General features: G+C 40.4%; 1 protein-coding gene across 5 annotated transcripts in view; it reads right to left on the bottom strand.

Moving 5' to 3' along the window:
• The window catches only part of Erc2 (ELKS/RAB6-interacting/CAST family member 2), a 1,093,013-nt gene that overhangs the window by 167,437 nt on the left and 900,443 nt on the right, over nt 1-25,133 (bottom strand). For 3 of the 5 annotated variants that reach the window (XR_002821190.1, XM_004631628.2, XM_004631626.2), the window contains 2 exons: nt 18,698-18,832; nt 3,055-3,120 (listed from right to left, as the gene is read on the bottom strand). Coding sequence is in view for 4 of the 5 variants with exons in the window: in XM_004631628.2 (XP_004631685.1) it covers nt 3,094-3,120; nt 18,698-18,832 (162 nt within the window). In the remaining variant the exon portion in view is untranslated. Of the gene's footprint in view, nt 1-3,054; nt 3,121-18,697; nt 18,833-25,133 lie in introns of those variants that run through there. The other 2 variants (XM_004631629.1, XM_004631627.2) reach the window with 1 other exon arrangement.

The following is a 25,133-nucleotide window of genomic DNA, read 5'->3' as shown; positions in this document are numbered from 1 at the left end:
ATGCTCAGGGGAGCAACAACATGCTGGAAATATGATCCCATGGAGTTAGCATCAGAAAAGTAGAATAATAATCTGTCAGAGGTAAGTTCTAGGCCTAAAAACACAAGGATGTCTGTGAGCCATGGGACGGAGACTAGAGAGGAGCTGAGGCAGGGTGCAGGGATACGCGGTAGCTCTCAGCAGCGCGGACTGTATAATTTATGCAACCCAGAACAAAAAGAAAATGTGGGCCCTTTATTTAAAAATCATTAAGAATTTCAAAATGTTATCAGAAGAGATTTAAATTAAGCTTAGGGCCTTTCCAAGAACAGCGCCTGTGGACTGTGCATGCTCCACTCTGGTAAAGACAGGGCTGAGGAGAGGTTTAGAGGGTGAGAAGCTAACTCTAGAGGCTGTCAATACTTTCTAGAAAAGCAAACTTTGCAGTCCACATTGCTGTCAGAAAATATCACTCTTGAATGATCAGAGTGAGACAAATAAATCATATTTGGGTACAGAATCCAGAAGTGGCAAAAAGGGGAGGCGTTGTCACAATTGTTATATGAATTCAAATTTGTCATGAATTTTAAAGCAACTTCTCCTTTATTATGATTCATGTCAGCATCAAAATTCCAAAATCAAGTAGAGCCTCCTGATGCTATCATGAGTGTATTACTGATGCCTATAAAATAACATCTTGCAATGTTTCTTTTATAAGGGTCATAAATCAAAACACTCAAAACAGTTAATTTTTAATGTACTACTATTATCCATCTTTAGTTATAAATTTACTATCTCCTTAGGCTTCACAGATTATAGTACAACTCAAAACATGCAAAGGCTGCTCAAAAACAGAAGGTTTCTCTAGTATCTCATTATTTAAATCCTTAAAGATAGCATTTTAAAAGCCTGAGGATATCTGAACAAGCTTGTTTAAAGGAGTTATAAAAAAGATAAGTAGTTTTCCTTATAAGCCCATAAAATCTATTACAACATATTAAAGGAAGATTATATATTGTCTAATTTTCTGAGGACACTTTTTCTTCTTGTGGGGGGTATTCATACAGAAAGAAAGGGAAAGAGGCTCAACACCACTGAATCCATTTGCCCTGAGCAAGTAAGATTTTCTCAGTCTGAGTGATGCGTGCATCTTGAGGTTGATCACCGGTGGTGATCGCCAATAGGATCACATGTTGGGGACCAGAATGGACGCTGTCCTGAATCTTCTGAAAGAGCAATAAAAATCTTTGGCATTTAGGAAGAGACACAAGGCAGCCTCACACCCTAACACACGCCTATGACAGAAGTGGCTTCTTGGAAGGAGGAGCTGCACTTCTTAGGAAACTGCCAAACTCCGAGAACCTTCCTGTGCGTGCCTATTTATGCATGCTTTGGGCAGGCTTCACGGTTCACTTTTCAATGCTATAAATCCCTTTCTCCTTTCGCTTAATGCCACCTTAGGTCAATTTACACTTTTATTAGCTTTTCTCTGTGAGTAAACATGGAATTTCTCTTAGTTTTTTGCTATATAGAGTCAGACAGAATCTGAGGGATTTCTCTGGCTTCCCCACTGCCTCACACTGACAAACTTCCCTTTGAAGCACTCTGCCTCTGGAGGTGTTAATTCCAGCACTATTTTCCCCTTTATCCAGGAAAGCGAGGAAAGGGGAGCATTCACACACATGAATTTTGAATTTGAAGGTGGCTTTTGCCAGTGGCAAATGGATCTGGGCTTATATGCTTTCCTTTTTGAAAAATGTTCTGACTGAAAATCAACTTCCAAATATCCTCCACAGTACCAAAGGCAGCAGTCGGATCCAGTCCTGAAATCTATAGCAGATTCAACTAAGAAGTGAAGTGTGAGTGAAACTCTTACTCAAGGCTAACACACACAAATTCCTGGTTATAGTTCTACTGATTGCCTCATCCTGTGATAGGGGTCAAGACTTTAGGAAGAACATACATTTTTCCATTAACCCCAAGAATTGTTCCAAACCATTGATGGTCCAGGACTGCAACATTTTATGTTTGTCACAGAAAAAAGAACTGTATGTAGAATATTTTCCAACTCTGGAACACAATCTACCACATTCCTTGGTCTGGGCACAATGTCATATGCAGTGTCATCAAGTCCAGTAGCGTATTCCATATGACCATAAGAACATGTGACCCCAGGGAGCTTGTGACTAGCGATTGAACAGCCAGCATCACCCAGAAGAGAAGTGACTCTCAGCCACAGAATCTGCCAGAGTTCAATGTTCCATTTATAACCATGTGGTAATTACATATTCCCCTATTCGATTATAATACATAAAGGACAGAAATAGGTTTTTAATAGCTAAAAAATCAGTGTTAAAGGAATAAATTCCTCTGTAAAATGGAATGCATGTAATTTATAAGCAAAGCTACCTAGAAGACCAAATTTCAAAGCAAAAGGTAAAATGCTACTAGTGAGACCTACTGATTTTAATATATATATTCACATAATGTGTCACAGTTACCCATGTGCCAGTACTATGACTTGATCTTTTTGTTTTCTTCAGTACTGCCATGGAAGAGATAGCACCGTCCTTTAACAGGCTTCTTAAAGACATACTTCAACCTCCATGAAGATATGTATTTTTATTCTCCTTATTTCTTATCAAACACTTGGAACAACCAAAAGGATATGAGAGTCACACCACACTGGTATATCTGGTAAAAGGAAACAGTCAACCAAAAACCACGCCTGGTGAATTGTGACAATGTCCGAGTCAATAATCATGCCTTAAAATGTGTGTTCACATTCTAGTAAGGGCACAGTTCACATTTTAAATAACAAAGACATATTTGAATCACACTAAACCCAGTCCCAACAAAGCAGAGCAGTAATATGATTGGGGTAGGAAGGTAAGGCGGGATGGACAGGACTCCTGGGAATGGCCAAGGCACGAGGACATTCTGCACGCACAGAACAAAGCAGCAAACATGGCACAATCACAAACTTCAGCCAGCACAACTCAGAACTCACACGACACAACACCAGAATGCAATCATGTCTTTTTTAGAAAAATGATATAAAAGATGATTTCTCACCCCTCAAAACAAAACTGGAACTTTGGTTTACAGGACCGGCTATGCCCATATGCCCTCCTCGTCATCCTGCGGCCGGCCCGAGGTGGGGAGGTGCACAGAGAAGGGGGAACACCAGCATGAAAGAAGAGAAGGTTAGTCACACTGAGATGCATTGGAAAGGCACATGAATCTTCACTTTGTTTTTTCATCTTAAAGAACGAGGACACAAAAAAAATCCATAGTCATTTAAATTCCACACCACTGACTTGTCAAATGTATAACAAGTCTTATATCTATGGCAACCCACACACAAAAACATTCCACCCACCCAGCTCTTACTTTTGTCAAGGTTGGATTAGAAGATTAAAATTAGACTACATTAGCAGATGATTTTTTTTAGAAAGCATGCAATTCAAATTGCTTATGCCTAAGGAGTAGATTAAACCTTTAAAGCAAGCAGAGAAGTAATTATAGTAATCAAATACCCTTAATTTTTCTTAAGCTTAAAGTATCAATAAAGGCTGAAGAAGAATTAAAGAAAAAAAAGAGCTCTGTCTACTTGGTTGGAACAAAATTCACATGCTTTCATACTTATTAGCTATTTCGTAAAGGCTCAAATATACTGTAATCTTATTTGTCAGGTTGTATTGGTCTGTTAGTATCAAAGAGAATGTGCACACCATGAAATGATTATACATTTACATAAAGTTATTATACATTTGCATAAAATGACTATACATTTACAATCAAATAATAGTTTAAAAGACAGTGAAGTTTTAATTTTAGTAGAATGCTTACAGAAAAGAAGTTTTAGGTAGCATTATGTTCAACTGTCAATACACTGAAACTAATTTGGTCTGAAATCTTGTTGAAAATGTTTCCAAAATGGTTCTGGCTACTTTCCTCTTTGCCTAGTGATCAACATGCAAGAAAATTGAGTTCCTGGAGATACAGGTATATCTATCATTGTAACATGCCCACTTGGAACAATCTTTCCTATTTACTGGATCAAAACACAATATTTATGACTGAGTGGTCCATAACCTGATTTCACACATAACTTAGAAGCAGGGTCACTTACTAAATCCCACATGAAACCAGATTTTTACTATGATTCATTTCTTTGTTTTGAAAATCAGCAATAAGAAAAAAAAATAGCTTGGAATGTTTTCTCACATTTAGATTCTTCTTATTGCATTGCTATAATAATAGTAAACTGAATTATCTGAAAATGCCAATATTTGACTATTTTTGATCTAGAAAGATAGCAACTGCATACAGTCTAACCAAGTCTTGCCAATGAGCCATGGTAACTTTTTCTACTTAAGGATTTAGATAGATGGTCTTCAGACTGACTCTGAGCCTAATTTTGTTCTTTGTATCTCTACCTTATTTCATGCATTTGAAAATACAATTCTCCAAAGTGGTCCAGAGACTTTACCAGACTGTTGAAAAGATCTGTGGCCCAAAGATGAAAAATTTTGGGTGGACTTGAATTACTCAGGGAATTTAGACTCTGAATTAGAAATGCAGCATGAATTTTTACTTAACAGTTTAGGTAGGAATGTCTTGGGAAAAAATGAGATACATTGATAATTTGGGTAGTCTTTTTATATAAAGCTTATGTTTATTTATTACTAAATAGTAAGTCCTTCTGCCAATAAACTTTGCTTTTCCCCATATGACTTGGTGAACACATATTTTTATATTCACTGAACTCCCCTCTGTCTCTGGAGAAAAGCAAAGTTGATGTTCCTTTTCATAGTAATAGAGGAGGCAAGTCCACAACATGAAATCCCACAGTTTCCATGTGTGGGAATTCAGCCACCTCATTTAATCAATGCAGAATGTTGTTGTTTGGTATATTTGTACATATATTTCTCTGTATAGGGGTCCTGGCTTTCATCCTAAGTTCTTGACCTCTAAAGATGCTACTGGAGGAACACTCCAGGCACACAGAGAGAGTCTCCAAAGCACCAAAGTCACAAAACAAAAAAGGGGGCTTTCATAAAACGTAGCAGGCAACCACGGGTGACCATTTCCTAAATGGCTGTCAAATAACTTTTCTTGAAGAAAGTTTATTTCATCCTGCATTTAAAACATAACAACCAAAAACCACTAACAGCACACACACACACACACACACACACACACATATGCATGTGTGTGCTCATAGATAGATAGATAGATAGATAGATCCAAATCCACTCATAAAGGTCGTTAATTAAAAAAGAAGGAAAAAAGGAAAAGCCACTGTCACCAAAATCTGCCATTGCTTTCTTAACAATACAAGGTGGTCTAATGCAAATTACTTTTAGAAAATTAAATATATTAAAATGTGGCAATTAATTATGATTGAAACAGACAGGAGTTGTAACTTGAAAATATACACTGCCAATATCACTACTGTTCCTAGTCTACCATAGGAATAGAAGGAGCTCCCAGATGTCGAGGGTTATTAAAAACCAGATGTTGAGATCGACATCTTGTATGCTAGTGAATAAAGTAAAGAAATATGACAGTCCAATATAAACTTTGCTAACACTTAACATGGCAGAAATGTGGATAAATTCCTTTTGTGAACTTGGAATATTATGCATTTTTAAAAGGCATTAGCTTTTAAAGAGTAACAAGTTTTTAAAAGAAAATAGTAGGCATTTCTAGTCTGTAGTGTTCAAAATGTAAACATGAATTGATCCTCCTCATCAAGTGATTTTGGGCAGGGTGAGTGTCCGTTTGGGGAATAAAAACCAAAACTGCAGGAGCTCATCAAGCAGCAGCTTGAGGGCTTCTAAATGGCCACAGCTGTCTGTTCTGCTGCCTGCATCTCACTGAGAAAATATTAATTTGTTCAGCCTCCTCACCATACAGAAATATAAATCTGAGGACTAAAAATAACAAGGAACATATAAGTGTCACTCGATCCCTAACTTCATGCTAAATTACTCAGAAATACCTGGAGTTTTCCAATGCATCTATCTATCAGGCTCAGGGGAATCCACTGCTTTCCTTTTTCAGTTTCCAAATCTACTCTGCAGTGGATGTTGCCTGGGGTGTTGATCCCATGTGTGTCCTTTGTGAGTGATTGTTCTGCCAGAAGTTGCCAAAATATCTGGATGCGGTGAAAGCCTTTAGGCCATCAGTCATCTGTGCTTGTGTCCAAAACATCTGAGGCAGGACTGTCCAAGGGGGACTCATGCTCAGGTCAGAAAGACCAGAAATCAGCAAGCTTGGAGGAGTGAGGGGGAAATATCAAACAACTCCAGCATGGATCTAAAGCTCCTGGGAGGATGTCGGACAGGAGGTCTTGACAGAAACAGGGTAGTCCAAGATGCTGGGCCTAATGGACTCTCTAAACACTGAGATAAAACAAAACTCCTTGCTGAATGGGCTACTTACTGTGCCTATGTTGCTGACAAGAGCTAAAGGCAAAGGTACTTGTGTCATCACTGACAAGAGATTTGCTATGGAGAATGTTTCTCAGCCATAGCAAAAAAGCTCTGAGCCAGAGCTGCACAGTCTGATGTTATAAATAGCACAAGGTAAAATAAGCCTTGAGTTGGTCTCTATTTCAAAGTATTAGTTTAGCCAGCAGGTAAACTTGAGGCTGTCATTGGATCTGGCTTTTTAAAATTATTTATTTATTTTTTTAAGTAACTGCCATTCTCTTTGAGTTGATATTCTGCTTTTATCCTCCCTAAAACTGGCGGATGAGGTTCCTAGTGGGGACCTGACTGTCATATGCACCTTAGCTAGACAGGTGGTAAAAATCATGAAAGTGTAACATTCTAATGGCCTGCTGCCCTCATGGGAGCTTAGCTGCTGCAGGCCAGGAGGTTCAACCTGGCTTCTTTGTGGGACAACTGCTCTGACTGTACTCAGATCTCTTGTAACCAGATTCACCCTCAGCCTTACTTCAGTTCAGAATTTAAGCCCCATCTCTCTGTACACCTTGTCCATGCAAAAGCAGGGTCAAAGTATGGGATTTATGATATTCCCAGAGCTTGGATTCAATCAAAATAGATCCTCTAGGTATTTTCTTTTCTTTTTTTTGGGGGGGGTTGTGGTTACCAGGAATTGAACTCAGGACCTTGCACTTGCCAGGCAGGTACTTATGTCACTAAGCTATCTCCCCAGTTCCTCCTCCAAGTTTTTCAACCACAGGCTTTTCCAGAGCAGGAAAGGACAGGCATGTCAAGGAAAACAACAGGCTTTGGTGTGAGCCTGGAATATGATACCAAGTACTCTGGGTTTAAGTTTAAACCTTTCCTCTAGAGACTGTCCTATCACATCTCCTGCTTCCTGTGATGCTTAGCCCATAGATGGTCATCTGTTCAGGCAATGAGCTGGACTTTTAAGTGACTGCTATTAATTACAGACTGTGGAGCTCATTAGCAGATACATTCTACAAAGAACAGAAACATGCTAGCCGGGTACTGATACCTGCTTCTGGCTCCATGGTGATATAAACGCTAGCTTATTTTAGGCTGAGGGAAGGAGACTCAGCACTTAGTAGTGCTTCCTCCAGGTGAGAGAATGCAGGCAGTCATCTGTGCTTCCTCACCAAGTCTCACCATGACCCTGATGCACTGGTGTCTGACAGCTCTCGGGGCGGATGTGGGAGAGAAAGCTCAAGGAGATATGCCATCCAGGAGCTCACCAAGGCTACCTGACAGGAGCTTTGCAGCCAGGGTGTGATTCTCCTCTGTGTGCCCACAAACTGTATCCTTCTTGCTCTGCCGAATGAACTGTGAAGCTACATCAAGAAGTGCTCATGTTGGCCCCAAATGCTGGGTGCTGGTTCTGAATTTCTAGAGAGCCTGTACTGCTCTTTATCCAGTGGGTGAAGGCCTTGATCAGAGAACAATGATGATGACATAACTCCAGGGGGTGCTTCTGGCTCTTGGAAGAAAGGATTCAGGCCAATGGAATTTACTCATGTAGACACATCAGTAGTACTCCTCCCTACAATCTTAAGGCCCTGAGGGAAATAGCACCTCCACTTCCTTGATACTGCCCCAGGATCCCTCAGATGTGGGACCCTAACAGATATAGTTAAGCCTTGGTACTTGTTTTTTTTTGTTGAAAGACATCAAATTTGGCATTTGAGGTATTCAGATGCAAAAAATCTGTCCTGGGACTCATTGTTTGCTACCAATATATAAGCTAGGACTTCAACATGCCAGTTTCCTTGAGACTTGCTACTTTTTCTAGCCAAAGTTATTTGTTTAGTACTTGTCACTTTGGGTACTTAACACTGAGGTACCACTGTGTTTCTAGAAAGACAACTGTCGAAGGCTCAATTCTTGCATAATTGAGTGACTGAACTCTGATTGTGTGGCTTGGGTTTTAAAGTCCCTTAGGGTTTCCAAGACTACTGACCATGTTTCCTCAGACTGCTTCTTACCCATTCTAATGTCCCAACCACAGCCCTGGCTTCTTCTTCCAACCCCCACTGCAAAAAGCTGAATGTGCCATGGCTGAGGGAGGAGATGACAGATGTTGCCCATCACTTAAAGGACAAACCAGGGCATCCATCAGAAAAGAAGCAAAGACTAGACAGCTTGCCAAACTCAGTTGGTTCTTCTCAGCAGGTTCACCTAAGGAGGGTACCCTGAGGCAAGGCAGCCATCAGAGACCTCTTAGCCAATCTACTGAAAACATAGAAATGGGGTAGTGGGGGCCTTTTCCTTCATTTCTAATAAACATTTAGGTGCTGTGTCAATTTGGTTCTAGTAGCATCATTACCAGAAAACTTAGACACTAGTTTTCTATTTTCTTCAGGCCAAAAGAATTCTGACAAGCTGGTCCCTGGAGCATGTGCTAGTGCTCTCAGCTGAAGGATCAAGATGCCCACTGAAGATGGAGCTGCTGGAAGACTCCACATTGGCCAATAGCATTATTAGGAGCTTAAAGTCAACATCCACTCAGAACTGAGCCACTGCCAGATAACCATAAAAATGGACGAGAGTGAAGACAGGCTTTATTTTTGCTCCTTCATCAGTTAGTCATTAACACTTGGCTTTGTTAAACACAGTGAAATTTATGTTTTTAATATCATGTGACTCTGGTTCTACCATTTCTTAATTAGTAGGCAACCAAGTCTCCCAGCCTGTTGACTCTTCATCTCCTAAGTTGCATGAGAAAGAAAATGGAACCAAGGTAGCTCTGATACTTCCTATTGCTGCAGTGAACACTAAACTGTAAATTGTAAATTGAACTACTTTGTAGCTGTTAAAGACTTATACAAAAATAATTGGGTACATTGTTCCTTGTGATAGCCTTCAAGACTTTGCTACTGTATATTGCAACCAATTATAAGTTACCCATTACACTAACTTCAAAGGTGAAATGAAACACATAAGAACAATCTGTTAACTTATAAAATCATTCTTAAATATTTTAGTATCTCTGGGCTGTCAAAGCTAGAGTTTATTCAGATTATTGAAAAACAGATGCCAAAACTAGAATTTTGAAAATCTAATTAATACATAAATAGGTTGATTTTTTTTTTGGGGGGGGGAATGGCTAATAGAATTTGGAAGTATATCCAGTAAATGGGGATAGGATGTTTCCAACTTCCTTTTCTCTGTTCCCTTATCTCTAGAGACATGTAAGCACCTGGAGCACGTGAGTCAAAGATGATCCTTATTATATCAGTTCAAGAAAAAAAAGAAAGAGAGAGAGGGAACAAGGCAACTGTGTTTAGCATTGAGTTTCACTACTTCCCAGTATTGTGAGGTTGGCCACGCCCTTTCAGGGGAGGAGCTGAAGTGCAGCTTGGACAAGTGTGACTTAACTGAAGCAGCACACGGACAAGGAGTCAAGCCTCTGATGCTGCCAAGATGAGTTCCATCTACAAGCCAGGACCACTGTTGATTCAGAAATGCTGCAACAAATCTCTTCAGGAAACTCTAATACTACAAAAATGTGTAAAACTTGCACAAATTAGTTAAAGTGGTAAAAACCTACTTTACTCTCAAAAGAGAGTAAGACTGGAATCTTTAATAAACTCAAGCCTCCTTTTAGGAAAAATCCTTTTCTAACCAAAGGCTCCCAGAGCATTAAGTAGCTCTGTCTTTTTCTTATACATGACAACCATACTTGGTACGGTTTGTCAAATGACACCCTCGTGCGCTTACATGAGAGGAATTAACATAACACCCACAGGAAGGGCTTTAGTAATAACCCGCTCATCCGCAGAGATGGCTTCCCCATTGCTCACCTCCTCTTGCAGCCTTGGCCAAGGAGCACTGCATGGGAAGGAGGAGTTAAACACCCCCTACATCAGCAGTTGACATTTGTCCCCATTTCCCTCTTTACCTAGGCCTCACAAAGGGTCATTCCAGAGCATTTGCTCTTAAAAACAAGCAAACAAATAAACCACCACCTTTATTTCCCAATGGTGAGAAGTTACATAGACCTATTGGGTCATGTTTTAGTGGTTTCTGGGGTTTTTAGTAACCCTTTGGGGGACAATGAAAAAAAGTGACATCTGTGCTATGTATTTCATATACATTTCATTAAAAATCTACTGTTTTAAACATAGCATCTTCTCCATCCAGTAGTGCTGGAAAAGAAGCAAATGGCTCAGGGGCTTTATTGGCAAATGCATCTTAAAATATTGCTGGCTCCAGTTCTGAGAGGCTGGCACAGGAGTGGCAACAGTGGAAATCTCTGAGCCCTTCTCCCACCTAATAAACATCAGTACCAACATGAGCTTTCTTCATGGATTGTTGAATTCAAAGGCTTCAGCCCTACGTGAAGCCAAAATTCAAGGTTTCTTCCAGGAAATGGGCCATGAAATCAAATTTGAAATGCCAAAAAGAAAGAAATTGACCATCTTTCATTCAGGCAAGCTGGAGGCAGACTATCTTGGATAGAAACTGATCTTAACGGTCTAAAACATGTAACTTTTCTTATCAGGTTACTGTCACAGAATACTAGAAACTTTGGGGTTTCTGACTGTTCTGCATCAGTACTTCAGTAAGCCCTGCTAGATGATGGTTAGCTTTTATATACAAAACCTGAAAATATATTTACATGCATACATTTATATAGAGGTATATATAATGTATATTCAAACATGCACTCAGGGGAAGTTAGGGAGAGAAATTTCTAGTTAAATATGATCTTGTGAAACTCTTCCATATGTGGAAAAGTCCTGAACCCATCTGACACACAGCAATACATACATATATACACACAGGACGCTATGTATACATTTATCCCACATTCATTTAACCTCAAAACATAAAATAAATTATTTTTTTCCTTCCTAACCAAAAGCTAGGAATAACAACTCTCCATATAGAATCCATCTTCTGGGGGCAACAGAGTAAGTTAAGCCCTTCATCTGTTTGTTAGAATTCAAAGGGCTTCACTTTGGCTAATCTGTTGGTGAGAGTACAGGGAAAGTGGGGGATCAGTCACAGAGAGGCTGAGGGTGAAAGTGCTTAGGTCCTGAGTTGGCACACTGAGAGGTCCTGGAGGCTGGGATGAGCAGCTGGGGCTGCTTCGGCCCAAAGGTGAGTAACGGGGCTCCTCTTACTTTTTGCAGACCAAATACAAGGTCAAGATCCCCAGAAGGAGGGGAAGGAGAAGGAGGAGAACAGTAGGTGAGTTTTAACAGATAGATGTGCAAGCTGGAATCACACAGGCTGGAGGTATCTCAGTGAGGGCCTATTTGTAGATATGGCTGGAAATTCCCCTCCTGTGGGGATGCTCTATGGGACTCTGACTAATTCTATCTGGAGGCAGGGACCTGAAGCTCAGATATGTGCTGCATGGAGAGGTGGGAGAAGATAGGAATCCTGATTTTATTTTGCTGTAAGCATGGTATAACCATGTAAGCATGCTGTAACCATGTTCATGCTAAAGCAGAACATGATTTTAAACCTCCGTACATCAGACTACATGTAAGGATCTAGGAAATAAAAACAGACTTCCATAATCACTGTGACTTAGGACACTGGGATCATTGTATTGTATCTTGAAACAGGATCTGTGTATCTGTCCCATAATCCCCAGTTTGAAAAGAAGGCCAAATCTTGGCTTAGAGTCTTCTTTGACCAAGTTATTTGATGGCTTATGGCAAAATGCTGTATGTCTCAAGCAGAATTCTAGAAAAATGGGAGTTGGCATTGAGTGCTCTGCCTATCCAGTGGGAGACGCATACATCTCGGCAGGGAGTCAACACACGCAGAGACCACAAAGTAACCAGGAGCAGCTAAGAAAGGACCAATGAGTGCTACTTATACCTGAAGATTCTGGAAACTGACAAGTAGGTGATAAGTATATTTGAACAATCAATTTTGTAGGACTAGATCAGTGGGACAGAGCCTCTAAAATCAAGAATGCCCAATGGAAAACCGAGCTTCTGCCAGAAGACAGTCACTGTCCAAAAGTATTACCCACACCCAGGTGAATGGACAGTAGCTGCTGGTGAGGTACAATATCTTTCACTTAGCTTGGGGGGGTCTCGCTTGCCTCAGGCTCTTGTATGTGCAGAGGCTCTTGGGTGAGTGAGCAAGGGAATGTGAGTCCAGGCAGTGTGTTGCCAAGAGCCTGTATGAGCCCAGCAATTTCTCCCCACTGCTGGGGGATCTTGTTCTGGTGATTCCAAGACAGTGGGGGAGTTTGCATAAATCTCTTCTTTATTGGCAAAAGAACAGCAAGAAAAGAGAAGAGACAAGAGGAACATGAAAAATGTGTGTGAATCCATGTGTGCATGTGTGCGTGTGTGTGTGTGATCTGTGCAACTGTGTGAAAGGAACAGATACAAAACAGAAGAATGGAAATAATGACAGCAAAGTCCAGGGCAAAAGTAAAGAGATTTGATAAGATAACATTTTAGTCTAACTTTGGGAAGTAAATCAAGATAAAATAAAATTTATAACTCAATGTAGAAATGAAAAACACATATTTTCATTCTAGAAAAATTGGATATGATTTAGTCATGCAACTATAAGTATACATTATTGAGTAAAATGCAAGTACACAGAGCTGCACAAACACATCCATGTGGACATCCAGAGAGATTTACAGCCAACATACGATGTGTCATCAAAATATATGATGAATGGTCAAGAAAACTTAATTACGGTAGAAGGCACATTGCCATTAATACTCATCAGAACACTGTCCCCTCCACACACCCGCATACACTATGCACACACTTGTCCTATTGCTGTTGCCACTTTCTGAAGCCATTCTGGAGGTTCTCTTTCATGTTTTTACTGAGAAAAAATATGAGCAAAAATATGGTGAATGCTGCTGGTCAGGGCCAGCCAACAAAATGGTGGATCTGTAAAATCTTTTTTTTTTTTTGGTACTAGGGATTGAATTCAGAACTTCACACTTGCCAGGGAGGCACTTATTTCACTGAGCTATGTCCCCAGCCCTGTAAAATCATGACAGCACGTCCTCATCTACCTTATTCACCACATCTGGAAACCTGCAACTTTTCCCAAGTCAAAAAGACCATGAAAAGGAAACATTTCAAGTCAATTTGGGATCTTAAAGGAGCCATGACAGTGCAACTCAATATATGAAAGAGCACTTTCAGGAATGTAACAGAAAGCAGCAAAAATGATGGGATAAGTGCATGCAAAGTGGGGGGAGTATTTCGAGGGTGATTAACACTCACGTGTCTTTTACTGTAATAAGTATTCTTTAACAGTTCAAAGTATTTTCCATCATACCTCATAGAGCATTTAGAGGCTCAGGCCAGTTATTTTCAATTTTGTGTCTTTGTATCATTAATAACTTCATTGGGTACCAATTTATTTATTTCTATGATGGGATACTTTCACCTGTCCTTTATACTTCCCAAAGGTTCTTTAGGAACAGTTCACTTAGCAGACCTTCACTGAGTGCCTAGTCAAGGCTAGACAGAAATGACTGCATTCTGGAAGATGTAGCACAGTCCATGAATATAAAATAGAAAATACAAAATTCAATCTAAATTTTCTGTGATTCTTCTATAAATATTATTAGGTTTTTCATGCTCCTAGACTTTCGGCCCTTGTTTAGTAGAAGGATTTTTTTTTTTTCAGTACTGGGGATTGAATTTAGGACCTTGCACTTCCTAGGCAGGTGCTTATTCTACTGAGTTATCTCCCCAACCCATAAAAAGGATTTTTACAAGTAAAATGTGAAATTGAAATATTAAATAGAATCTGAAAGGTGGTAAAACCTCTTGAATTTCCCAACTCCTGTGAGTGGACATTTCCATTTAATGAAGAAGGGAAAGAAAGATTCCCTACATCCTCATTTTTATAAAAAGATGTAAGATCTAGGCCCTTAAAGAGTCAACACTGAACATAAATAACACTAACGACAGAATGTGCAAGAAGGGAAGCCTAAGCAGTACTTGGTATTTCACAATGGCTGGAGTGTGGAGCTCACTGACTTAATCCTTTCTTCTTGATGGGGTTAGTTCATACCTGGGAATCAATGAAAGAATGAACTAAAATGTGACTTTCCTTGAGGAAAATAAAAATATGATGCCTACAAAAAGAAATAGCACAGAGAGTTGGTATCATTGATGCACTTTAAGGCAGGGATGGATAATACTTAGGGAGAAAGCAAAGGATGGTAACAAGTGCATCAGGCCACTAGGAAATACTAAGTTTCTACATGGCTTTGTAAAAGTCAATCCTAGCTACTTCAATTTCAAATCATTCGTGTCTCAAAGCCTGTTCCATTTACTCTTCGGCCTTCACTATGTCATGGGTAAATTTATTGTCTACCCTTGTGACAACTTCTAGGTTTGAAGGGCTGCTTAAGTCATTACTGGGGTTTGTCTGGATGTTCCACTTGGGCATATTCAATGGCTATGGCCATCCTTGGGGCATTACAGCCCTCTATGAATTACCTGCGCTATTCTCATACAGGGGGCTAGATTGTTAGACTGACACGTTATACCGACCTCTCTTACTTCTTCAAACTCTTTACCTCCTCCTTTCCTATTTCTTTGCAGTTACTGACAGGCTGCATGCTTATGACTACTCTTGGTTTTCTGGGACCTTACCATTAACACCTCACTTAGATCAGATATGCTACACTGTTGGGGAGGAATAACGTATTACTAGGTATTACAACCTTTTAAGAAGCTATCTTAGGAAGTAAGTGAAATAAGTAAATAAAGTATTTTTATTTTTTGCTATATAAAACACAAGGGAAGCTCTCTAAAAAGTATGCCTTCTGAAAAAAAAGTTGGAAACTGATCAGTCTTGTTGTAAACTACACAGTCTCACTTTCCATCTGATATTTTGAGAACACTATTTTTCAAAGCACAGATGTTGCTAGAAAAAATACTCTATGATTAAGTAAATCTGGAAAATGCTAGATTAAATAAAAATAGTTTTCTTTCTTATATGACTTGTGAGTTTCTTTGATCCACTTGCAGAAGGATGCTGGAAGATAGAGGCTGGAAGATAGAGTGAAAATATGCAACACTTTCCCAAAATTCTTTATCCACTGAATCTTTGTCTCAAGACTTCCCTCATGGGACTAATGTTCTGAAACTTACTATGGGAAATGCAGGCCTAGACTTACAATACTTGGATTCAGTTTCTCACAAGGAGAAATCAAACATCTTAGTAAAGAAGAAAGGGACAGGGAAGAAATGGAAAAAGAATATAATTCTGAAAGTGCCTGGCAGTACTTGAATTTCCAAAGGTAATGAGTTTCTGCAGAAATACAGCTAACTTACTGATTTTTTCATATTTCCTACTTTTCAAATGTTCTGATCTCTTAATAAAGCCCAGGAGGGCTTTATTGTCAACTCTCTGTTGTTCCTCTTCCAGAAGACACTGTTGGTCAACCCTTACAGCCACAGAAAGGCCAGGGTCAGAAGATTCACTGGAACGGAATCAGGAATTTGTACAGAGCTCTTTCCCCTTTAAGTCGGCTCAGCTAACTTAGGTATGTTATGAACAACTGGTTTCAAACTAGTCCAAATCAACCCATTTTTAAGACTCTCGTACTGTTACATGTTGATATGTCTGTCATATTCTCCTTGGAAGCACCTGCATGTCATCTGTATTAGTACATATGGTCTACACAATCATGTGTAGGTCTTGTAATCAACTGAAAAATACTGCCTAGCCTTTAAAAACTATTATTTCTGGGAATGAGTTTTATAGCAATGCATATGTTGATACATTAGCTGTTGATCATTAAATCTCCAGTCTCCAGTATGGTGAAAGGCATCAGTTCCTACACCTGCATCACTCACTCTAAAGGGCATCTGGCCCCAGCTTTTCTGAGGCTGGAGCCAACCTAACCTCAAGCCCAGGCCCCTGTGAAAGTATACAGTAACAGAACATTACAGCCTTGGTGACTCTAATTTAAAATCATGAAATCCTGCTTATCAAGGGTGTTTCACTGTCACCATGAACCCCACTTTAAAGAAGTTTCTAAATCGTGGCCCCTTGAGCTAAATTATCATTTTATCTACCTTGCCCTGATCATCCCAAGGGCAGGAGGAGACTTAGATTCTTGTCCTAGGACCAGACAGGAAGCTCCCTAAAAGCACAGCTCTCTCTTGCCTGTCGTGCTCTTCCCTAAGACTCCCACAGGGGCTTGCACGGAATTTGTGCTCCTAGTGTTTGCGGCAAATTCTCAGCAGTATTCCAGCCAGTATCTTCCACTCTAAGAGCATGAATTTCTCACCTGGAGAAGGCTGAAGCTATCTGCCTCTGTGTCCAAGGATCACTGAGCACATTCACAGAGGTGATAGATGTGATGGTGGAAGACCATCACCATCCTCCTGGCTGCAGGGGTAAGAGAGGTGTGTCTGAGGTCCCACGGCACACCTAAGCCAGATACTCTTCAAGGATTCCTAACTCTGTTGGGAAGCCTCCTCCTACCCAGGCAATTATTTTGTTCTCTAAATGTAAGAGGGCCAACCAATCAGGCAAGATAGTCTAGTTTATGAGTAGAGACCTCTGAAAAAATATCAAGGGGCCAGACTTTGTAAGAAATCATTCACAAGGCAAATAAATTTGATTTGGTGCCTCATTTTCAGCCACACATACTAGGGTATGTGTCTACAAAATACGCTGGTATGGCATCTTAGCAGGTTCCTATGCGATCCACTCCTCTAAACTGGCTTCCAGGTCTTTCTGCCCTTAAGATGCTCTCTGCTCCTGTCAGTCAGGGGAAGGAGGCAAAGCCAGGGTGGCCTTCTGCCATGTATGGGTCAGAAGAAGAGCCAAAGCATGCTCTGCAGACCTCTCACTCACTACAAGATCGTTGGGGAAGAGTGCCAAGGAGCAAGGGCAATAGGAGAAACAGCAGGGACCAAGAATGAGAGCGAGTAGACTTAGTTAGCTTGCAGGATGCCAGGTATGCTAGGATGAGAGTGTGAGGTGGTGAGAGTTGGATAAATAAAACCAAACCCAAACAAAAACACGGCCACACTAATAATGACACAAAACTAATGTGTCCACTTTCCAAGTATCCAAACTAAAAGCCATCTTTTAATACTAAAGACAATGAGCTGGTACCTTTTTTTCACTTAGCTCCAGAAATCTAAATGACCCAAACAAATACCTGAGGCTCTGAAGACAAATGCTTCAGGGCCAAGCTCAGGGGGCCAGAGAGCCTTAACACCAGCTGCTTTGCTGCTTGGCTCTGGGGAGGGTTTCTAATGTTATGTTGTACATAAATAGCTCCACTGGAGTTGCTCTCCTGGCAAAATGTCTTGGAGACAAGTATCTCTGGGATGCTAGTTACATGATGTGAAAAGAAAACAGTCATCTGCAAAACTTTAGAAGTATAAAAACACTTCCTCCCCAAGCAAAAATTAAGCCTCTTTTTGACATAGATAATTTAACTAAGCCCTTTTTCTCTTGTCCAAAGGCATCCATACTTATCCAAACAATTCTATTCCTTTACCTAATGCCCCATCCCCATTGGAATTTACTAGTATCAAAAAAACCAAAAATACAATACAATAAAGGGAAAAAAGCTGTTGATATTGTCTGTGTTGGTATTTCACTTGTTTTTCTGATGTTTGGAATTTAATTTGCATAAGATTCATCTTCAAGAGTTTTAATGCTAAATACCATAAATAGTTTTTTGCATTTGAAAACTACAGACATTTTGTTTTTGTCATTCTATCTTTTTACTTGCTTTAGTTAGTCCAGGCAGAAGATAGGGTCCAAATCAAATAAACCAGACTCCTTGGCTTCGCTGACTAAAAAGGCCAGCAAAATGGATTTCTTTTTTCGTTGTTTTACCCCGCCATTAATTTGCATCACTAAGGCATTTTCTAGGAAAGTGTTCAGCAGACTCAGGGCTTCTCTGGTTGCCAAGCTCATGGAAACAAAATGCTTTCTTTTAAAACTCTTAAGAGACATTCCAAAATAACTCACATTAGATACCAGCAATAGACTACATATCTATAAAGGAAGAAAGGAGGGAAGGAAAGAAAATGGATAACATAAACAAGAAAAGACAAAACCTTAAAGAGGAAGGGGGAAAGAAAACATTTAGATTCCTTGAGTGATGGAAATAAATACCAAAGCTATTAGTTTCAGTTCAAAGAACATATCACTTTATGCTGTTTATTATTTCTTGAGGATTATTTATTTTTTCTTAAAATATCCAAACGGTAAAAGTAGTCCTGGAGGTAAGCAGCGAGGAAACTGACCTGGTCTGGAGAGGGCCTGTGATTGGAATACTGTGACCTCCCAGGAGATCGATGGTGGTGGTGGTGGTGGTGATGGTGGTGATGGTGATGGTCCTCATCGTAGTTGTCTGCCATCAGCTTCATTCTATTCTGGGTCTGTGCAGAGCAAAAAGCAGGGAGGATTCCATCAGGAGTTTGAGGACATAGCAAAGAGACTTGGGGCATAGTGACAGGACCTCAGAGCCTCTCTGTTTCTCCATTTTAGTTAATATAAAACTTAATCAAGGACGAACCTTGCCATTAGCTTGGGTGAAAGAGGCTTTGTTGTATTCTTGAAGCTACAAAGCTACATCTGTAGACATTGATGTAGTTTCCTTCCTTGCTTTAAGAGTGGCAAGTCCATATACTAATGTTTTGTTCTACATTATCAAGCAATTGCAGAGATCCAAAGTAAACTTCTGAGCACACAGTGTCAACACTCATGTAGGACCTACACTTTAAAGCAAGCCAGAGAAGGAGCCTTGGATGGAAAGATGACAAACAGACTCAGAAGACGATGCAGGGAAGGAAATCCATGCCAAGGTTACCAAATGCAAAAGTACTGAGGGAGATGTATTGCTACGATGAGTTCTTTGGAAAGGCCACTCTTTGGACACTTTAACTGCTATTATTTCTTGAGAGAATGGAGCAAAATGTATAAAGTCTCTGGGAAAAGAAGTGACTAATTTATACTCTTTTTTTGTCATAAGAGGATACTAGGTATCATAGCTAAAAGCTGCAGGGCCAAGGAATTGTCTTGCTTTATTGCACAAGGCAAGAAATAGGCGAGAGACAAACTCATAGGGCCATAAAATGTAGAAAAATGGTTAGGATCATAGAAGTATAAAACACGCCGGTCCAGAAAGCCCAGAAAACATGGGTTTGGGGATAGGAATTCCTGGATTTTAGTGCCGCCCCGCTCTCTTCGCAGGGTATGCTACCTGAAGAGTCAACTGATCATTACTTCCACCTCCATAACTCTACAGGGAGAGCAACCAGTCCTCCCTCCCTGGGGTGGCTGTGAGCACCAAATGACAGGAAGACATACAATATGACATATGACATATAAGTTGACAATAAGTCAAACACTATCACTCCTATTATTGTTGCTGTGCTTTCTCCTCTGTGCATCTTGCTTCCTTTGTATGCAATGCTGCTCAGGCACTTTCCTTGACCTTAATTCCATGTCTGCTTAGCTGAGGGCATGTTTTCCAGGAGTCTTTGCTTTTACGTGTGTGTGTGCACACACGCGCGCATGCATGTGTGTGAGTGTGTGTGTGAACCCAGGGCCTTGCACATGATAAGCACAGGCTCTTCTACAGTCCTCTCTCCTTGCCTGATTCTGAGGCTGGATCGGATGTGCCTCCTGCTCACCATGGCTCTCTGACCCAGGATTTACCTGGCATCTGTCACGGGATCTCCATGCTGTCTCTTTCGTCTGGCTTTCCCAGATTCCAGCACAGGGCCTAACAGGCAGAGAGTCAATGCCTGCTGCTGTCATGAGTAGCTGAAAGAATGAAGGGATTCTTTCTCAAGAATGCTGCCATCCTAGAGACAAGATGCACGTTTGTTTTCAGCAGAGAGGGTCACTGAGAGTTAAGGACATTGCGTGAATTTCCATAACAGTCCCACTGGTGGCTCACGATGACAAAAAGCCATCAGGACTTTAAGAGAGCCAGAAGTCAGGGGCTGGCAGGGCTTCCAGCTGGTTGGAGTGTTGTTATGTAATATAAATAATGCTCTGATAATAAAGAGCTTTCGGGACCTAGCATAGTGCATTCTTAACAGTGTTTTTAATGCACAATCTAACAGTCTCAAAACTTGCCTGGGAGAAATTATTACTATCCTCTTTGGCAGCTAGAAAAGTGAGACAGATTTCAGGCCCAACTGCCCCAAGGGTCATTTTCTTGACACAGAACACTAAAATCTTTTGAATCTTCTATTTTTCAATTGTTAGGCCTTTTTCCCTTACCTTGTTGTGAGCAAAACAGGCAAATAGCTAAACAGGTAGAAATAACTTTTCAATAAAAGCTTTGGTTCTGTTAAGTTTTAGAAACACCTCACATCTTATTTCGATCTGCCAAAAGATGTCTCATGATTTATTCACTCCAGCTATTACAATGTGTATAATGTTCAAAAGTTCCCAGGGTGGAACTTTTATTATATGATGAAAACAATAAAAATACAGGAAAAGTGACTTAAAACTTAAATTAAAAAATCCCAGACCTTGGGCAGCTGAGAGCATTTCCATCCTTTGCTTACCCACATAATGTGTCAGAAGGCCCAATGGACAAATAAGGCCTTGTGAGAAAGAGTAGAGCTGCTCAACTCTTAGGACCAAGTACTGAGATCTCTCTTAGTCCTCTTGCCCTTGGACAATGGATTCTGAATTCAGCATTCACACCTAAAATTCCAGTGCTGCTTTGGGAGACTGTACTTTTGAACTCATGAACTAATAAATCTGAAATTATTTCTTTTAAATAGAATTTTAAAAGCCTGAAGGGAGTTGTGAGCTATGCTATGTTCAAGAAGGAAAAGACTGCCCAAGAATGAATAATGGAGTTTAAATGAACAAATAATAATGGATACTGTAAACATCATGATGTCCTTATCCTTTGGGGAAGCTCCTGTAATTTCATGAGATTATTTTCTTACCAGAGACAAGACTAAAGTTCCCTACCTTTGAACTATATCCCATAAAAGAATGTACAAGCTAAACAAGATGCTATATGCAGTGCTAAATGTGTCTGCAGAAATGAGGTGTTGAGGAGTAGGCATGTCATAGGACAAAGACTGTAAATGAATGATGTCATCATTCCAATTTGGTACTGAAATATAAATAAACCACATTGTTCATGTGAATACTTGATCTGGGGGAAATGTACACAGAGGAATTGTGAGCGGAAGAGGCTTCTTTTGATTAGTCTGGACTGGGAGAGAAGAGTGTGAAACAGAGATGAAAAATGAGAGTTTGGTCTGATACTCTAGACCATTTTTATTTATCTTGATTGTAACATATCTCTAAACTGTGCCCAATTTCTTACAGGCTGGTTGCTAGTGTTTTCTCCCATGGAACATCTGACCAATCTGGCTCTATTAATTCAAACTGAAAATGGATCTCCTTTTCTTTATATTGTTCAATGTGTACGTATCTGCCTTCACTGTTTCTACCAATTATATTGGTTTCCTAGCACACAAAGAATGATCTGAAGGGATAGAAAGCAACTAATAACACGCCCTCATAGTCAATGGAAGAAAAACTATAGGAAATTACAATAAGGATTGGAACAATGACACTATTTTAGCAGACCAGGGGATTCCAGGTGTAAAAGGTCATGTCCCTATGGCCTTCCCTATCCCAGATATAGGAGATATCCCAGATACATTTTATTTCTTCTGTAGTATTTACCATCCTGCTGACCTGACTGACCTCTCTGCCTTTGACATAATATAACATATACAAAAATTTTAAACTACATTAAATCATGACTGCTGAGACAAATCTAATCAGACTTTACGTTCTATTTCCTCTTTCTTCCAGGCACTACTTTTTTCTCTAGTACTGCAGCCTCCTAATAGCTCTCTTACCTCCTGTGGGGTGCATTCTGTAGCCCACTGCCCTACGGAAGGAATTCTGATCCTTACCATGCTCTCTTAATAGGCACCTGCTGTCACCTTGGCTCCTGTCTTCAAGCTTGACACAGTCTGCTCTTTGTTGCTGTAGTGCCCTTCATCTTTCACTCCTCAAGTATGAGTTGTACCTGTCAGTTCTGCTGGTATACATCATTCTCTCCCAAGATTCCCTAAACCCACTTCACCAGGGGCAGATACTCCTCTGCTCCTTCTCATAGCATCCTTCCCCCATTTCCCCCACCAAGCTCCTTCCCTCAAAGAATGGCACGTCACTGCATGCTTACTTGGCTATCTCCACAAACAAGTTAAAAATCTAATGAAAGCAATATGCTCAGATTGCTGTTCTCATCACTTGGCACAGAGTCTGGGGTAAAAGCAGTAAGAAAATGTGTGTTCTGTGAGTGTCTGGATGTGCAAATGAATGGTGGGGAGGCCACAGGCTATTTTCAGACAGGTGAATGAAACAAAGAGGTTATGATGAGCCAACTTGGTCTTTAACTCTCGTTGTGATTGTTTAAATTTTCTTGTGTATATGCATTGCTTGATGCTACTGTTATGGATGCAGACAGCAGGGCAAGTGTAGGGTTTTGGATATGTTGGGCAAGTGCAATTGGTCTGCTTTAGAACATAATCTAGACCCCAGCAAACTGGACTCAGTCAAATACTCAACCACTTGAGTAAATTCTCTTAGAAAGAATAGGAGTCTTGAGGAGCTATCAGTTGCATTTGCTTATTGTCCTCTAGTCTAGAGGACAGCAGGGCACTTTTTCGAGCTTATGATACTGCTAAAAGTAAACCATGGAAAACTGACACTGTATCCATTAACTAAAATCCTGGATGAACAACATTTGTGAAAAGGGTGCAAACAACTACAATTCTTGACATTTCTGAAGAGTTTATCCAAGGAGCTCTTGAAACAAAATGAAAGTCTTTGATTGACTAGTAATAGACTCAATAGCTTAATGGCAATATGTAGCTATAAATGTGTAACATTAAAACTGCCTTTAAAGTATTTTAGCAAGATGGCAATAAGGAACTATGCTTTGATCAGTCATCTGGGTTAAGTTAACAATAAAACCTTCTTGAATATGGCTTAAATAAGGAAAAATATAATAAGATTTGTTGCCATGGGGTATGGAGATAATAACGTACAATAGCAATTACATTTTTCTATCAGATTTTCTTTTTTCCCTCTTTCCCACCGGAGGCATCTGAAATGTTCCAGAACTTTTCTACTAGTCTTGCTGCTGCCTAATCAAAGCAAGATGAATCTTTCTCATTGGAAAATAAGGTAGGAAACTAGACAATGACTAAACAGTGAGGAGAGAGGTGGGTCTGAATATCCACTGTGCTCAAAAAGCCATGAATTGTAACCAAATAGAATCTGTGTCCCTGTGTTGGAATCACAATAGGAGGACAAAGTTAAGCAAGAGGCTGGAGATGGGATGTGCTGCACCACAGAATAGCAGCAGTAGTAGAAGCAGTAACTGCAGTGCGTAGTTGTAGGTAGAAGTCAGTGATGCACAACTCCTGGGCTACAATGCGAAGAATAATTACACATCACCTGAAGTGTTTGGCTGGCATGCTCAGGTCAAGCGCTTTCTTTTAGGATTACTACTCTCAGGAACTTTCCCTTACAGATGAGGCAAATGAATAAAAAAATTATTTATCTAGGCAATGAATAAACAGGATGAAACCCAGGTTTCTGATCCTAGAGTAACACAGTAGTGATAGGGGAAAAGACCCAGACCAGGCACGGGAGCAGGGAGCAAGGGTGTGTAAGATGAATAATTGAAAGATGCACAGTAATACAACATGACAAGAGAAACAGGAAGGTCACCTGAAGCTTGGATGCACAGTGCTGGCTGGCCCTGCCAGCTTAAGCCCCTGTGTCTCTCTGCCTGAGGTCTTCTCTGGCTATAGGTGCAGCTGGGACAGTGAACAATGGAGATCAGAGGACAGGGGCAGCTCATGGCGCTGATCGATCCTCCATCTGGGAGGCAGTGACAGATAAATAAGTAGCATCCTGGTTCCAGAGTGGGACATCATCTGGAGTGCTCCAGAATCTCTCTATAGGTCCCTCGCCATAAGGGACCCAGTTGATTACTGAAGGACACTGCTCCTGTCACTGGTCCTTTCTTCTTTCCTGTCTCACTTCCCTACTCTTTCACCATGATTCTTCGTAATCAATTGCCAGAAACTACCTGTGTCAAATCCTTGTCTTGTGGTCTTATTCTGCAGAAAATCCGGGTTGAATGATTAACGAGCCTATACTTAACCTTTGCACAAGACCAACGTGCCTGTGGACTACCAGGCTCCTTTCCACAGATACTGCTGTGAATATTTTTACCACCAAGCATGACAGCAGTCATATTCTCCAGAGAAATAACACCTGCCTGCCACTAGCTCAGCTGAATATTCACTCTGAGACTTAGACTGGATCTCTTTTCCATGAGCCTCAGTTCTATTTATAAAATGGACAATCGAAGGAAGAATGTCTTCAGCAAGGATCAAACACCACATAGGTAGGTGCTGGCCTCATTTTCCTATTTCTTACTGCACACTTTGTATACTTTTATAGTTTTTCCTTTCCTTTTCTTTTTTTGGCTACAACCAGAGGAAGGAAAGTATTCTGTTAAATTGCTTTCTGTTGCCACCTTAAGAAGCTGAGGCATTTCCTGGAGAGTGAGCTGCTTATAGCTTAAGCAGCATCTTCCCTGTCTGCTACCAGCCAGTACAGCCTTAATAGAGTGTGTGTGTGTGTGTGTGTGTGTGTGTGTGTGTG

The sequence above is a fragment of the Octodon degus genome, unplaced genomic scaffold (genome assembly GCF_000260255.1).
Source record: "Octodon degus isolate 3935 unplaced genomic scaffold, OctDeg1.0 scaffold00043, whole genome shotgun sequence".
NCBI classification, from domain to species: Eukaryota; Metazoa; Chordata; class Mammalia; order Rodentia; family Octodontidae; genus Octodon; species Octodon degus.
Note: the sequence above shows the minus strand (reverse complement) of the source record. Positions and strands in the feature narration are given on the sequence as shown.